This window comes from Drosophila willistoni, chromosome 3R (assembly GCF_018902025.1).
Source record: "Drosophila willistoni isolate 14030-0811.24 chromosome 3R, UCI_dwil_1.1, whole genome shotgun sequence".
NCBI lineage: Eukaryota > Metazoa > Arthropoda > Insecta > Diptera > Drosophilidae > Drosophila > Drosophila willistoni.
In genome coordinates, this window is record NC_061086.1 from 9,518,731 (window position 1) to 9,536,938 (window position 18,208).

At 38.6% G+C, this 18,208-nt stretch overlaps 1 protein-coding gene across 3 annotated transcripts; it reads right to left on the reverse strand.

Moving 5' to 3' along the window:
- Positions 1-112: 112 nt before the first annotated feature.
- On the reverse strand, positions 113-17,196 carry LOC6650145. Of its 3 annotated transcripts, none has more exons than XM_002073398.4 (5): positions 16,692-17,196; positions 3,961-4,769; positions 2,232-2,443; positions 1,675-2,164; positions 113-1,600 (listed from the first exon to the last, which is right to left on the reverse strand). In XM_002073398.4, the coding sequence occupies exons 2-5, from the start codon at positions 4,457-4,459 to the stop codon at positions 453-455; spliced, it is 2,349 nt and encodes a 782-aa protein (XP_002073434.1). In that variant the 5' UTR covers positions 4,460-4,769; positions 16,692-17,196; the 3' UTR covers positions 113-452. The 3 variants fall into 3 exon arrangements, with proteins under 3 accessions (XP_002073434.1, XP_023035898.1, XP_046866984.1); XM_023180130.2 differs by having other exon boundaries at positions 1,669-2,164; XM_047011028.1 differs by having other exon boundaries at positions 1,669-2,164; positions 3,961-4,772.
- Between the last annotated feature and the right edge of the window lie 1,012 nt (positions 17,197-18,208).

Sequence of the window (18,208 nt, forward strand, 5' to 3'; positions counted from 1 at the left end):
TATTTCATTTTTAAGTATTTATTTAACTTTAACTTTGAAATTCATTAATTTATTTGGTTTTCACAGACGTTCAAGTATAGGTACATAAATACATACATACATACATACAACATATACATACATATACATATATGGGAATAACACTAAAACTTCTATTTAACAAATTATTTACAATTACATTTAAAATAAATGCGCAAATTTCACTAAATTGGCTGATCGAATTGCACTTATACATACAAAGAACGCACGCACACACACACACACACACATACACGCAGACATGTTTAGCTATAGCCCTAAAATCTGAAATCTAAATCAAAATCAGAATCCTGCATCTAAGAAATTGACTATAACCTAAGACTCAAGCGAGAGCCAACGAGATAGCGATACTAACATAAAATAAAAGCTTTGACTTTGTGAGTATTTGCCTAATTGTGAGGCTGAGGCTCTGGTCAACTCTGGACACTGGCAGCTGTAATATGGGACGGTGTCGATGGAGCTGATGCCGATATGAATTCCTCACTGGCCACTAGAGGGGCCACAGCAGGGGCGAGGGGCGTGACCGCTGCAGGATCGGATGTGGGCAGTATAGGAGTTTCAGTTGCCGTAGTTGCCTTCTCATGCGGTTGAAAGAGATGAAAGAGATTGGAATGTTGCACAAAGTTGCCCACTGACTGAAAGAAACTCTCATGATGAGGCGATTGCTGATCGCTGAGATTATTATTGGAGGTATTGGCCATATGTCCATGGCCTGGAACTTTGGCACCGTTATTGCAATTACATGAACGGCTCTTCTTTAGCGAGTTTCGAGTGGGAGCCCTGGATTTTCGGTACTTCGACTTTTGGCCAAGTGACAACGCATTCGATTCGCTGTCTATGACAAATACAGTCCCATTTGCCTCGGTCGGCAGGCAGTGAGCACTGTTGGACTGACCGGCCAAGAGCTTGGCCCTCAACTGCGGAGGCAATGGACCATTCGTCGGTGAGACTTGTGTGGAACAAGGCCTGGGCCTAGGTCGCTCCTGTTTTAAATCAGAATTCGTCACATTCAGTTCGTCGCTTTCGTGAAGCTGGACAGATTGTTGCTGGCGATAGTCGGTGTCATCGGAGCGAAGCTTCTCCCGCATAACATAGGCGAGGGAACGTCGCAGCTCCACAGGATCTACACCTGGATAGTTGCCAGTGGGCGGAACAAATACATCCTCAAATTCCACGTCGTCATCGTTGCCATCATCGTCATCGCCATCTCCACTAATTGAGTAGTTCTGGTTGTCATACGAAAAAGCACTATCACAACGTTCTGGTTCCTTGTGTCCTTGACCTGTGAGTGTTGGATTTGCTGGCGGTGGAATCGATATACTGCTATCATGATCGCTATCCCTTTTGGTGCGGGGAAACTCGTAGCTAACTTCGCCCACCTCAGCTCCACTGGATGCCTCCATAATGTTCCACATCTCCCGTTCCATTTCGGTGGTAACAGAAGCCACAGCGGCCACAGTTTGATTGATATTATTGAAACATGGCTGGACTACGCCACACTTGGGCAGAAGCTGATTATTCTTTAAGGCCTCCTGCTGTTGCCTTAGCCAGATGGGAGAGTCTGTAAGGGGGGCAAAAGGGAGCATTTAGAATTGGCCAGATAGTTTCTTGAAGACGACGCGCACTCACACTCACCCACATACAAGCGCGGCTGCGTAGAGCGCATGTTGGAGTCCATGGACTGTAGGCGATGCTGACTGGCCATTGAGAAGCGATGAATGGCATCTGCCTGCTGATCAATATCCACTCCCATCATCTTCAACAGAAGATTCTTCAATGCGGCACGAAAGTCCTTCAGGTGATAGGCATAAAGCACGGGATTCACCGCCGAGTTCAGGTGAGAGAGTATAATACAGAAGAGCGTCAACTTGGGATGTACATAGCAATTGGGACAGAATGCCTTGATGCAATTAATGGTGTACAATGGAATCCAGCATATCATAAAGAATAGAACAATGATCGATAGATTCTGTGTGGCCTTTACATCTCGTTTGCGGGCAGCTCCCAGAACACGTAGCATAGTCCCAGTATGTCCTCCTCTTCCAGGAGTAGTCACTTGCATCGGAGCCGTCGAGGATCGTCGGCTAAGATCCGAGGCTGGATTCATTGTCACTATTTGGCGTACCTTCAGTTATGAAATAACAAAGTTAATATCTATTTATGTGCCTGGTAACTGATTTTAATACACTCACCTGCTTAATTATTACCCGATAGATGTGTGTGTAAAATGCCAACATGAGCAGAGCTGGTGTTATGATTGTGGCGAAATACAAAAAGACCAGATAGTCATAATCCATCACTTCAACGAAAAGGCATTCCTGATTTGGGCCCACATCGGCATGCCAGCCAAAAAGTGGCAAAAATCCAACAATGCTGCCAGCTACCCAGCACATGGAGATGATGACTAAACACGAGATAAACAGAGTAAGTAAAGGGCAGACAGACATGAACCCTAACCGTTAGGGAGATGGAGAGGGGGGCATCATACGATAGTCGACACTCGACTGTTTTATCTATCTGTCTAATGACTCAACTTTTGATGTGAGGGGGTCATCCTACAAATGTGCATCACTTGTTCCTGCACTCGGGCTCCATTTGTTTGGCTTTGTTGTCCTAGATTGGTCATTGAACTGCTTTGAACCGACTTAAATGACGCAAATGACTCGCCAAAAAAAAAACATGTGATGTTCTTTCAGAAACAAATTGATACACATACACACAAACACATCTGCATTTACTGTGTTAAAAACTGTTACCTTCGCATTTTTTTAAAATTTGCTCTTAGCTTTTTTTCTAACCTTGCAAAAGATAATTACCTATGCATATACATAATGAAAGTGTTCGACTCTGATCTCTCACTTGTGTTTTGATTTCCTTTTCGATTATTTGTAATCAGCTTTGAATTAAAAATATAATTCCCGAATTGGATATAACTGTATAATCCATTTTAGAAGAAATTTCTATGACTAAGCAAAATTTCACTCTTCCTCTTTTCATCTCACACTCTAATTGTAACTTTTTCACTCCCACACATGTACTCAGTCGTTCTCTCTCACTCTTTTGATCAGAAAGCACGTGCAAATTTTTACGCTCTCTTCCTCTTTCCACCTCTGACTCTCATATGCTAGTTAATTTCAGAGAGAGTGACTAAGTGAGTGAGTGGGAGAGATAGAGAATGAGAGTGCTGTGTGAGAGCATATAAAAGAAAGTGCAGCAGTGGGGGCGGGCATCAGTAACGTAACTGTAACTACAGCTGATCGTAGAAATACCACTTGGGTGAGTTAATACCTCCTTACTATTTTGTTTATTTTGATTATTATTATATTTTTCTAGTAATATATTGCAAACTATAAACAATGAAGAAACTGCAAGGCTACAAATATGTATAGGTATCTTCATCTACATATAAAAGTTTAATGAGTATTTTGCTAATTATTGGAATGCATATACATACATATGTATGTATGTACATACATACATCCATACTTTTTATATTTCTGATGTTTGTTAGTTAATCGGCTTTCTTTCGCCACCATCAAGTGGATAAAATACAAATTTCTAATTAATTATGTGTTGAATTGACGAACATAAGAAACTGCAAAAGTTTATATATAAAAACTCGAGATTCTCTTTCTACATTATAATTTTTCAAAAATTTCATTATAGTGTTTTTCATATTTATGTTTTAGCTAAAACTAAGGCTTTTAAAAAGTTCTTTTCCCATTCATTAATGTATGTCTGCTAGCCATATTGCTGCAAAGGATTTGCCTTTTTGCTTTTAAACCACAACTCAAACAAAACTAGGACAATGTGCACTTTATTGGCCATTGAGGACAGAAAAGGGGGGAACTGAACTAAGACAAAGGCACAATTGTGACTCTTAACAATTGCTGCTGACAATATAGATACATTTGCACTTACCTATTGCTGTCCGGGTCCGTACATTACGAGAGTAGGCCATCGGGTAGAGAATCGCCCAGTAACGATCCACGGAGACGGCGACCAAGCAGAATATCGATATGGTGCACAGAACCACAAGCAGCGAGACGGTGAAGAGGCAGGCATGCAGATTGTGTGGCAATCCAATAGAAGCCAATATCGCAAATGGCACACCCAGTGAACCCACCAAGAAATCAGCCATGGCCAGCGAGACAATATAGTAATTAGTTCTGCGGCGCAGTTTGCGTTCCCGGCGGAATACTATGATCACCAGGACATTGCCAATTATGCTAACGATGGCCACTAAAATCTCAAAGACTGTATAGGGAATGTTCAATTCGGTGCTGGGATTATCGGACACTGTCTCCTCTTTTGTGGTGGCTGCAGCGTGGAATGGTGAGAACGGCAGATTAACCAGATTCTGCGAACGATTCGTGGTGAAGGCATAGTCCGTGTACGAGAAGAAACGAAACTCGGACATAATTGCGACTTAAACGCCGGAGCAACCGGTGAACTCACAAACTAATTGACCCCCAACAAATGCTGCGCGTTATAATACAAACAATTTCAATTAAATTGTTCTCTGGCTCGTGAATTTCTTAATTGACTCGATTTGATTGGTGCCACAGACAGGAATAATGTAGTAACACATGGGCACGCCATGTTCCCATGCTCTTGGACTATTGTTGTTGATTTTCTGTTTTTTGTATCCTTTTCAGTTGCTTACTTTATGTGGTTTTCCTTTCAATGCTCTCCGTCTCTCTCTCACGGGAAAAACGTGTGTTATTTTGCTGCTGAAAACAAAAAAAAAGAGAAAAAAAAGAAAAGTCCAGGAGGAAAATTAATCAATGTTCGGCACGTTTGTCGCAAACACACACACACATACACACACACACACACACACACTTAATTGTAGCAATTTTTTAGTGCAATAAATTGATAAATATTTGCCAAAAATATGACCAACACAGCTCAATATCGATAACGTTGACAGCAAGTGACTAAAAACAAGAGTAATCAATTGATTTCAACTCAGTGAATTATGAATACCCTAACCCTACATCAACTAGTTTTCTTGCAAATCCTTATCAGCAAAGAAAAATATATATAAATTCGATGTTTTCCCATCATAACTAAAGTTTTTAAAAAGTTGTTAAAACTTCTAAAAAGTAAGTCAAGTAAAAGTACAAAAAAAACCATTTGTAAAGTTTCTTTCAAAATCATCATTTATTATGTGTTTCAAAGAGTATATCGATTGAGTTGTTTTTCCCGCCTCATTTTTCTTGCCAAATAACAAGTATCTCGTTTCGTTCGTATCTCGCTCGCGTGCAACACAAAAATACATACAACAAGCTGTAAAAGTAAACACTAGCCAAAAGGCAGCAACAAAATCAATTGGCAGACAATCGAACTTGAAATACGGGGCAGAAAGGCATACAGACACTCAATAAATAACCAGTTACCCCTCTGATTCCATGGGACCAGGATATGGCTTGTTTACCGCAACCCGAGCTGAACAGAGCACAGGATAATAGTTATGAGTGGCAACAGCAGCAGGACTCGTGCACACACTATGACAATGGCATTGGGACTTTGTAGTTGGTCTATGGCCTCCAGCTGTGTCACATGCAGCAGGAAGTCATGATGGGTTATCAAAAAGCGTGTGAATGCGGCATTTAATAGTTATCTCTCTTGGCTTCCGGCTGTCTGTGACTTTCACAAACGGAAACTGTCATGGGAAAGTGGAGGGGGCGGGGAGCAACTCTATGTTGTGAGTGCTCAATCATTTGCCTATGATATTGCATCAATCATCAAGCTATGACACCATACGGCAAGACATGAAAACCTTTTCCATTTAATTGGCCAAACCCCAAGCCGCCTTTAACCTTATCAATTCGTTGCGAGTCATCAGTTTTGTATGTAAATGAAATGAAAGGCACTTAAAGTGCCATAATTTCTTCTCTTTAACTTTGGCCATGTCAAATTAACGCCGTAATTCAGTCTACGACCCTTATGGGAGCCACACTCACTTAGCGCCCAAGTTATTGGCAATGGAATTTATGTTTTCGGTCTCAAACGAAACCCCCAATTGCTCACCCACTCTTTGACCCCGTTCTTGTTGTCTGACTTGTTGCCTTTGTCCTCATTCTGGTCGCCTTTGAACTCCCCGGAGGACCTTTACTTGCGTGTCGTTGTGAATGACATTTTCTGTTTTTTTTTTTTCTTTTTTTGCGTAAGTTGTTCCGCTTAATTGGCTTTTGCCTAATTAATTCATTCAACTCTGAAGCTTTGTCAGACAAAGCAGCAACAGGCCACATTTGCATTTGGAGCCAATCAACAAATGGCCAATTGGAATTGGAATTGGGTTTTGTTGCTATTGGAGGACACCAAAACCCACTGTGTTGCTCTATTGATTTAATTAATTTGCAATATACAATTAGCCTCTTGGCCATGTTTTGCACTTGATAACAGCGAGTCTGCGTGAGAGAAATTTCAAAAAAATACAAAAAGACGTTAACCTTACTTTAAGTAGGGGCTACGACTTTAAGATACCTTATATCTATAAGGCTGAAATAAAATATGATTTCATTTCGAAATTTCCAATTACCTATCACGTTTACTAACGCCCCCCCAACAACTATAAAAAGTGCCTATGCATAAATCTCTATACTTAGATCTAACAGAAGATATATAGCTTTGTCGATAACGGGAGTTGCATTCATTTCATTTTCAATTAGTGTTTTGGAAAATTTTGAAATATTATGAGGCGACATTTCCATTTTAAGTACAATGAATTATGTTTAGAGGGCACAAAAAACTGTCTCATCAGTTCAATGGACTTTCAAATAACGAATATGATTTGTTTGTCTACTAAGGCTAGGACAAATTATTCCATGTATTTTTTGTTTGTTTGTTCTTCTTTGCACCCAGCGCGTACGTGATGGGCAAATACAATTATAAACTGAGCCGATTTGTTTTATCAAATCACATTACTCATACGTCCAGATGTACGGCACATTCTTTTACTTTTCACACAAACATTGTGTATGTGTAACATATTTCTTATACATTCGATAAGAATTGCATGACAGCCGAAATCAAGTGGCCCTTAAGTTCTTTTCTATGTTTAAGGGGAAAAAACAAGTTTCTGTTTTCTGCTCGTTGCATTTATCTTTGCGTCTTATGCCACCCATAATCCCCCACAAACACATATATTGTATGCGATGCTCTCCAGAGCGACATTCGAGCTGCTTGCCAGTTGATAAAAATGCGTTTCTATTACATGACCACTATCTGGCACAAGAGTGCGGACTATAAAAAATAGCTAAAGCGATAACGAGGATAAAAGCAGAGAGAGAGACCACCCCCAGACATACCTAATCTGTTGCCCCTATTTTGGTTATGGGTGGATTGCTCTGGTTTTCTCTGTTTGGTGTGTTACCACATTTTCCATCTGTTTTAAATGTTCAAAAGTGCGGCTTTTAATTGCAGCAAAGGAAGATAAACCCTAGGGCTAAGTAACCTCCCCCCAAAAACAACCAACCAACACTCTTGACTATGTTCTGCTTTGGCCATTTGTCTTCGTTGCGTTTTCATTTTTTCTTTTTCTATATTGCTGACTCATAGTCGCTTCACACGTTTAATTACAGCTGCGAGTTGTGCGAATGCACATTTTTCCCATTTTCCTCACCATGATGATTTGTGTTTTTTCTTTGCTGGCTAAGCCAAATGAAAAAAGGCAAATAAATTTGCCAAAAAGGAAATTTTTTCCACTCTATTATATGCTTTAATCTTATTTGAGCTTTGCATTGTCCATTTGTCTATCTAGTAAAGAAAGTATAAAATCAATCACTGCAATTATTCTTTTCAATAACAATTAATCACTGGGGTTAAGTAAGTAATGGAAGGCAAGTTCATTTAATTCAAATTTTTGTTTGTCTTTTACTATGAGGCAAAGGTTTTTGTCCTAATGAGAATGAAGCATATTAGGAATGGATTAGAGTATAAAGTTTCGATTCATATACAAATATATGCTTTCAATTCCAAGAACCAAATCAATAAGCCATTAACTTAACATTTAATTCATACAAATAAGAAATTGACACAAATCTGGAAGACCTTTAACTGAACTACACTATTATCTTCTATTAAAGTAATAGCTCCACAACTTAAAACTACAGAGAATTGCTTTCAGTTTGTTAAACTGTTATAGTTAGTTGTTATAGTTGGACTTTTCATCGTATTATCGTTATGATTGGAAACCCCTTTTTTTTGTCAACTAAATTTAGCTGCAATTGAGCAAAACAAACAATAAATAGCTCAAATTTGCCTACGTCACAGCTTAGCTTATCGACTGTTTTAGCATTTGTCAATATCAGAATCGGAAGTGTATTACATCATTGCTTACATGGAATTGATGTGAATCAATCTTATTTATCTAGCATGTTTCAATCACGTGTATGTATGTATTGGTTTTGGCTTGACCAAATTGCAATGTTGCAATTCTGTTACATTAGTTCGGGGGGCTGTTAAACAAAGAGTCCCCGTTAACCATAACCCCAAACCAATTTGCACAAAAACCACCCATAGACATATGATGAACTTCCCATGTCAAAGCACTGGCATGTTGACAAATAAAAATGAGCTGCCAGACACCAACGACATTAGATAAATACGACAGCAGAGTTACGCAAAAAAACACAGGCCCAGGTGAATAATCACCGGGCAACTATGCAAAAGGATGATTTCCACCATACACCATACAACTATCTACATAGTCCAGCGGCTACCGACAGAGAACGCAATCGCTCAGCAATTTGCTTGCTCGGCCGATTAACTCAACACCCTGTCTTATCTCTCACTCTCTATATATACATTGTTTTTTTGTTGTTTTTGGTGTAAACATATAAGTAAATTGTAGGTAATTAAATGTTATGAGTTTGTTATCTACCGCAAGTCATGTCTTTCCTATGCATATGGGTATTTTCGTTTTCATTTTTCATTTCGGCCCCAGGCTGTCTCCCGGTGGTCGAAAAAAAAAACAAAACAAGCAATATGTCCTAGTTTACTGGTCACAGCAAATGCGACTCGTATCAGTATATACATATTACTGATGGTTGGGTGGAAATCCCTGTCAAATCAATCAACTTCTAGTCAACCAAGCCCTAGGAAAATTGTCTTGACCATTTCACAATATTTCGTATTCTTGGCTGACAGAAATAATTGCGAGCATCATCAGGGTTCGAGTCCCACTCTTATCTCCTTATTGGCCAACTATTTCATCATATTTGGGCATTATTACTCTCATTGCCGTATGTTGGGCTGACACTCTCAAGACCCCCTCTTCCACAAAAACTCTTGTGACTTCTGTACAGGGGTGCGTATGGGTAATATTTCATGGTTCAAGTGATGCGGTAGCCCAGCTTTCCTCCATTAACTGGAGTCCCAATTCCCTCGGTTTGTCTAGCTGCGAACTTAATTTCATTTTCTATTCAATGGAAACCATAAAGGCGCAAAGCTCCCTTCATCTTTGCCCTTTGCCGTTGTCGTTTGTCTTTGGCCCACTGTGGTTCACTTTGCTTTGTTGTTTTTTTTGTTTCTTTCTAGAAGTGTGCCCATTAAAAGATTCCTGGCATCTGTGATTGAATTCGGCTTACGCATGAAGAGTCAAAAAGTAAGGCCAGGCCAGGCAACCAAATCCATCTGACTCAAAGCGAATCCCAGTCCAGTTTGAGATTAAGCAAAAAGGAGGAAAAAATAAAGAGAAGCAAAAGTTTTTAAAGCTGCTTAATGTATAAAAAAAGTCCCCTGTCAAGGACATGAAACAATGTCATGACTTTGCATAAGCAGCTGGCGGAGTTTTATGTGAGTTTTAAAGGGGTAACCCGTTTGGGGGGGGAGAGAGAGTGAGAGTAGGGATGCCAAGGAGAGTAACATAAAAACCAACCAACAAGCAAATATTTATAAAACCAATAAAGATTCTATTGATGTTTGCTTGTTTTACAACGGCTTGGCAGATTGGCATTTCATTGTCATTGTCTCCTTACTGGCGTTGGTCAAAAATGGCAGCAAGGTGAGGGTATATAACCAGACCCACTCGCACACACACACACACACACGGACTTGCCCCACATATGGCTATATCCTTGTCGACAAACTGACGACAGCACACATCGTTTGCATTTCTGTTGATTTTGGCGCAATGACACGCAGCTCGTTACATTTGCCGTCTGACTGACCCCCTCCCCATCATTCCTTCCTTTACCATTCCCGTTGATGTTATCCCTCTTGGGATTATATTCTACGCAGCAGCATCAGCATTGTCGTCTTATGTGAATGGAGCTGCCTGGAAATGCCAATGTCCATGTCAACCCAGCACGTAAGTCCCTGTCAACATTACATTCCCAAGATGCAGAAAAATTATAACAGAAAAAGCCGAAAATTCGAAAAATATTTCAATGGCATCTAAAGCAATGTATTGAGTGAAATTGGATGGATACAAAAATCGAAAGCCTAATTTATTTTCGGGTCCTTAAATTTTCTTTAAGTCAAATCTTTTAGTTAACACTAATTTGGAAGTTATCATATCCTTTCTAAGCCGCTCGACTTATAATTAGAGCTTTCCTATTATCCTTTTGCGAGTTACTTCCTAAACACTTGAATTTGAGAATGCTTGGCTTAAATTGGATTTCCTTTTAATTCTCTCATTATTTTTGCTGGTTTGTCGTGCAACAAATTCGACTTCCTTTTGCAAGATGTCACTGCCAATTTTCCACTCTCATAAGTCAGAAATCGTGTTCATCATCAAGGCTGGCAATTAAATTTAATTACAATACCCTCCAAAAAGCAGGCCTCCAGCTCAGTCAATTGCCGTAACTGGAGACGTAGCGAAGCCAACTAATGATGTGTGGGGCCGTTCATTAAGGGCAGTCAAAAAAGAAACAAAAAAACAAGAGAAAAACTACGTGACCATTCGGTGGAGTATCATCGTCCTTTATCCTTATCCCTTTTCTGGGTTACTTGTTGCTATTGTAGTTAAACCCGCTGCACAGAGAGGCCAACAAGTGGGTACTTTGTTGAAACTTAATAAGTGTCAGGCTCTTAAAACAATAATAACAGCAACAACTCAAAGAAGGGCAAATAGCAACAAAAACTTTGTGTTTGCTTTTTAGCTGGCCAAATTAAGACCACCCAGAACAGAAGTTGCTCATTTCCGGCGGATGTGATTCGCATTGTGTCGTCATCTCGCCGGAGGTTTGTGAACGCAACAAAATTGCACATAAATTAATGCAGGCTGCGTAACAAGAAACAAGAGTCCCGTGCCAACCCCCCCTCTCTTCCACCCATTTCCATGGCAAACGCAAACCCATCTCTAACCAAGCCATCATTAAATACTTTTTAATGCTAGGAGGCAGCATTTGCATTTAAACGATCCCAGTCTTCCATTCAATTGCTTAATATAATTTTATTTCCATATGTATATCTATTTTTTTTTTGTTTTTTATAACATCAATTCTATAAATGGCCACTAGCAAACAACGGGCGTTTATAGTGCGCAGTTATAAGGCGAAAGCAAAGAGTGAGGACATATAAAAAGCAAAAAACAATTTAGAATTTTATTTAATTTCACATTTTGACGTTTTTGGACAATGACGTTCGCAGAGGCAAAAGGATTGTCAAGTGACGACGTGCAGGTGGTCAGGTAAGCCATGGCTAACAATTCATTCAGACTTGGTCTTTGGAACAGAAAAAAGTAGGCTATAGTTATGTCTCTACATATTGGTATATAATTATTGCAAAGGGGACGTTTATTTATTACGTGAGCAGATTTTAACGCTCCTCACCTCCCCTATGAGTGAGATTGTGTTGGTCCCCTCTGTCCTTACGTGAGACTTAGACTCAAATTGTTTGAAGACTATAATTCTTTGTGCAAGTGAGGAAACTAATAACATTCAAAAGTGAATTTAAATTCATTGTGGAAAATATATAAAAGTATCAGTTATCGTGCTTTTCTGTGATTAGTTTATATATGTTTAAAGTTGAAGTAAGAAATCTGGTGGAATTTTCTTGGACCCCTTCTCCTTCTGTCGAAGCTCACGTTCTCAAAGATAGTGTGTTAGAATTTTACACGTCATAAGGCACACCAATTTGGCTTGACTCTGACAATTGACTGTTACTCATATACCTTATTGTTTTAACTTTAAATTGATATTATATAAAATATACTGTTACAGAAACTGCAATACACCTAAATAACTTTCAAATATACTTTTTAGATACGTCGATTTTATCTAATACTATTTTTTCTTTTGTTCCTACTTTCCCAACCAAATAAAGAGAACATCTTTTGACATTAAATCGGCTCCCTTGTGGGAATAAAACTAGAAAACACTCGTATAATCCCAAAACAGCTGAACTTGTTTCAATACCCCGACACAGACTTTTAATTGCCGACTTTTTTGATACGGTTTTTCTTGTCCGACCGGCAGCAAGTTGTGAGTCATTAATTAGATGGTTTGCCGCAATGAATGAATGATCTATCTATGTCATACGTATATACGCGAGAACATATAAATATATTGTACATATAGTCCAAGGGGGCTTTAATGATATTAATCAATAAACAATATTTTCATATGTATACCATATCGGGGGCTATCTGCTGCTGATGGTGCCAAAAGGCTGAATTATCACTTGAGCTTCACCCAATGATGACTGTAATGTTTATTTCAAGATCTGATTGCAGCATTTAACGATGTTTTCCATTTTCTCAATGGACATGGCATAATTAATGCATGTTGCCATCGTTTGGAATTTATTAATTATGCAAAATAGACTGAAACGGCAAACGGTTACTACAACATTGTCAAATGGGGCTCTCGCAAGGCCCACGAGACTGAATTTAATGTGCATCGTGTGCACATTGACGACACTTTATAGGCAAATTTCGTTGCTCACAGTACCCATATACATACAGTCCACTGATTTCACTCAAAAAGTGCCACGTGCAGAATAGAATGCTTAGCTGACCCTGGCAATGATGTGCCGATGACATATATGTACCTACGAATAAATAGAAACAACCAACACACACACACACACACACACACACACACTGAGAGAGGAATGTGTATGTTGATTTCCTTGATTCTTTCATCTATTTTTGTATTTGATATTTAATAATTTCTCATAACTTTTGGCATGAGACCGCTGTCATCTGGGAAATGTAAGGGGAACATTACATAGACAGAGCAGACTTACAATATCCTGTAGCCCCACTCATTTCAAGTAATCCACTTAAGATGCCAGTCATGGCCATATCCTCACGCACACAGGCAACAGTTTCCATATAAAAGGCAGAGCCATAATTTCAGGGGACTAATCCATGCCTGGAAGCTGCAACAGCAATTGCATTATGAATGTTTATATGCTCAGACAAATGGAAAGTTATGAACAGAAACGATAGAGGGCAACAGAATAAAAATGGGAGAGAATTGCGGGGAATGGCCAAGAGGTTGGTTGTCAAGGGAGACTCTCTGGCACACTCTATTTCTATTTACTTTTGATCAATGCAAATTTAATGCAATTGGTTTGGTATATGGTATATATTGCGCGTGCCGAGTGCCAAGGCAACGACAAATTGAGAGTTTTGCCTTCTCACGAGTTGAACAAATGTAATTGCCATGGTGGGTGTTGGCTTGAGGATGTAATTGTACTACATATGAACGTGTTTAGCGACCGTCAAGGTCAGTGGAACAATAATTCGAATTCCGAATTTGCTGGACAAATTATGTTAAGAGTTTTAGAGATGTGTCCTTTTGACACATCTTATTAGCAGATATGAAAGGATGCTTAAGAGTCTTAAGTAAAATGGAAGACAGCGTAAATATCTTCTTTTCATATTGCATTTCAATTTTCAATATTATCAATGAGCCAAGATTTACACTTTACTTATGTGCAGATGTTTATCACTTGATTACAGGACATATTCCACATCCATTTGAGTCTTAAATTGACCCTCAATTATCGTCAACTCCACTCAACTGAATGTAAGAGCTCTTTATTATCATGTTGTAAAAAAGAAAATAGCCATAAAGGGTGCCATTAAATGGCCAAGTGATGTCAACATTACGTGTGCCACGCCCACAGCCATACACACACACACACACACACACACACACACATAGAGTTACACCTACCCCCACCTGTCCGACCCTGGACAAAGTCAAATTCATCCATAACCATTAAGGATTTGCGGCATGTAGCCAACATATTCATCATGTGCAGACGACGAAGGCATTCGACCCTTTGGCCCTTCTCTCGCCTTGTCGGTTGGCTGTCAAAATATTGACACTTGGTCTTTTGTTGACATCAAGGTCAACTGCACATTAACTGCACACAAGTAGGAAAAACGATGGGACTGTGTAAGTGGTTGGTGGTGGGGGATGAGGATGCTAAATTAGCAGGCTTATTGGGTGAGGTGGGGCGGCTTCGATTGGTGTGGGTTGAAAACAACACATAAATCTGCGACAGTTTTCAGTTGTTGTTTATGGACTTTCCAGTGAAAATCAATGCAGACACCAAATTTGCGGAAATAATTAGCGCCACATTATTTTCTAATTGGATGCTAATTGGAACCATTTATGCCACCCGTCGTCGTCTTTTGCCACCTCGTCTTCATGTTGTCGGGGGGTACATGCTAAAATATTCAATTTTGTTGTTTACGACGTTTCGTGACTTACTTTTAATTCAAATAATCAATTCGAAATCAGATTTGTCCACCAACGAACTCTATGCTTGTATTGATTTTGGCAACTCTCGCAATATTTTGCTGACTTGAATTTTGGCAAGTGTTGACGTCGTTTTACGAAATGTACCAACAAGTATTTATAGAAGCAATTCGAGATGGAAATATACTATATATATATATGTGGATTGAGCTGTGTTTTTGGGTGCCACGTTGTGCCAGCCTAATGAACGTTGCGCATACGCATCGTTGCACACATGTTACTGAAGCGTCCAAAATCAAAGGGTCTTCCTCCGGCATTCATTCTCAATGGAGAAACGTGCCACAAATACATATATACATAAATGAGCATAAATACCAACAACGATTGTGCACAGGTAATCAAGTTATCAACTCAATGGTCTGTAGAGGCTGCAGACTTTCCGACGAAAGGAATTACATTTATCCAACTCATTTTTACATATGTCACACTTGCCAAATTAAAGTCTTAAAATAAACATCTTAAGTAATGAATAAAGAATTTGCTTGTGGTTACACTGCAAAATGTTTACTGATAACATCACTGACTTGCTAAAACATGATTCGTAATTCATTAAAAATTTTGTGGTTCGAGAGAAATGTATTTTAAATAAAACTTTTCCAACTTTGAAATCGGTTAAATTAGATAAAGTAGTGGCTTGAATACTTTCCAATTGCAGAACTCTGGCTATTGTCCTTTACTATTTAATTTAACTATAAACTCAGAAAATGGTTCCATGGACTATTTTCTGAGTTAAGTGGATAAAGGGTGTGAATAACCTTGAACTGTTTAGCCAGGAAAGTGGAATATTCTCTGCATGTAGGTTGCATGGTTGCATGTCGCCGATTCTCTATAATTCCATAAACATTCATGAAAATGCACTTTTGCCTCAATTGGCATTTGAAGGCTTAACCGGAAACTTTTAATTTAATTAATTTATACACAAAGGCGCAATCAAGAAAAGACGACTCGACTCGCTTTAACTCGGATCGCCATTGTCCCCTCAAAGATTTTCCATGCACCAGATGCCGTGAGTTTTTGCGGTTTTCGCAAGCCGTAAACCCCATAGATACCGTCAATTGTCGAGCGGTCAAGATTCGCTCGATTTGTTTCGAGCAATGCAATAATAAACGAAACAAATATTTATCAATTTTGCCATAATTCAAACAGCGGGACAGTAAAACTACAAACAAAATGCACTTTGAAGGGCATGGGCGAGGGGCAGTCGAACAGGTGAGTCTTGTGTGTGTTTGTGTTGCATTCAATTTGGCTAATTTGTTTGATATTCAAAATGTATAAATGAACCATTAGTAGATGGATTGATGGAAAGCATGATGATGGCAACGGATATGGCAATTAATAATTGTTTAATAATAAACAAATAAACTAAAGGAATGGCTAACAATTTTTGGGTGTGACGTAGTTTTTTAAATGCCCTTTCTAAGTTCAGAATATGATTGATTATTTCATTGGAAACTTAAAAACTTAGTAGCCAAATTACAATAAGAAAATATAAGCAAATTTACAATATATCTACACTCCAAATAAATATCCCAAAAATAAACGAATGGAAAACTAAATTCTGGTCTCTCGAATTGAAATCTAATCTCACCTCAATTGACCAGACACATAGACAAACAGCTGGCCAAAAGTGTATTAACAGAAAAAGGGCAGCAACAGGTGAAAGTTGATAAGTTTTTTGTGTATGTAAATAAATTTAAACATTCAGCGGATAACATAAACTTATGTTTTGCTTATACGTGTGTGTATTTTATTGATTCCCAGCATATACATATACATACATACATACATAAGCAATAACAAAAAAATTATTTACACAAATGTTCAACAAATAATCATTTAGTATAATCATAAACATTCAAACCGCAAATTGTTTAGCTAAACAGTCAAAAGAAGAAAATTATAAAATTATTCAAATTTGATTACCTTTTAATTTGAAAAACTGTTGCCAATTAATTATTAAGAAATTCACTTAAACTGTCACAAATCACTTGATTGAGTATATACATTTATAATATATTTCTATATGGTTTTTCACAACTTTTACTTAATGTTGGCCCAGTTTATGGGATGCCCACCACTTGTTGCACTTTGGTCAAGTCTCTTCCTTTGATTTTTTTTTTTGCTGGTTTATTTGGCTTGTTTTTTTTTGAGGAATTGTGAAGCGCTAATTCAATTGACACTTTTTGTCGATTTCGTTGGCAATAAAATTTTGATTTGATGGAAAACTTTTAGTTTTGAACAATTCATTGACAAAATATACGATATATATTAATATGGCACTCGATTTAGGATTATATTTTTGCTTGTATTTTTTTTTACTGGTACTGTAACAAATTTTATATTTGGCTTTGATTTACTGCTGTTTCAAACGCGTTCAAGGCGGAAAAATCTTCCGCGCTGGCCAACGCTCAATGGCAAAATGCGCGAACGGAACGCTTTGGCTCGATTCAGAATCGGAATCGTAATGGTTTTCGCTTGGTTCGTGTATCAGGCGACAAGCCCCCCGAAACCTGGCATATTTCGTGTTGAGTTTGTGGTGAGTTTTTCGTTTTTGAATTGCAATTCTATGGCTGCTCCAGGCTAAACGACATCCACACTGAAGTTCTATGCGGAAATAATCATAAAAATCATACATAAAATATGTTTCATATAATAAAAAATATGTTGCCAGAGGAGGTATTTAACAACGAGAGACAGAGAGGGAACGTTTTTCTTCTATTTTTGTTACACATATTCAGGGGCAAAACATAATTGAGATATAAATGAAATTGCGTATAGATTTATATACGTTTTTCTTTCACAGTTCTTTGACTTTTTAATGAATGGTTTGTGGCGGCATAAGTTGACGGCACTTTCAATCAATCGAAATCGATTGAAATTGATGGCCCAAGCAGTTGACCCCGTGACAGGAGTGAGATCGAGTCGTCGGGAGCGTCAGAGGCGTCCCATTTTGCTAGGTTGACATTGGGGATTCCATTAGCCCAAAAAGGGCGATACACGGATATGAATGTGTCCAAGTGCACGCAGCTCCCTGTCAATTATATGGCCAAAATCAATTTCTTGTGCCATTTTGTTGTTTTACGAGCGCTGTCAGCGTTAAATGCCCTGTTCCGTGCCCCTGGCATTGGCCCTCATATCCGCCAACTTGTTAGCAGTTCATCAAAAAAAAAAAAAACAATTTTTTGTTTTTGTTGGCCGCATATTAATTGCTTGCTACTGTGCGCGATCGTCAGTTGAGTTGTATCGTATCATATCGTATTGTATTGTATTGTGTTGTTATTAATGCTTTCATATTGTATACTGAAAATATCATTTTTATTGACATTTGACGCACGTGACAAGCCTGCAGAGTTGCCTCTCTGTTCTGTTTGTCTATTTGATAAGCAAATAGTCGATTGCTTTAAATGAGCAAACAAACCTAAACAAAGTAACTCGCTGTG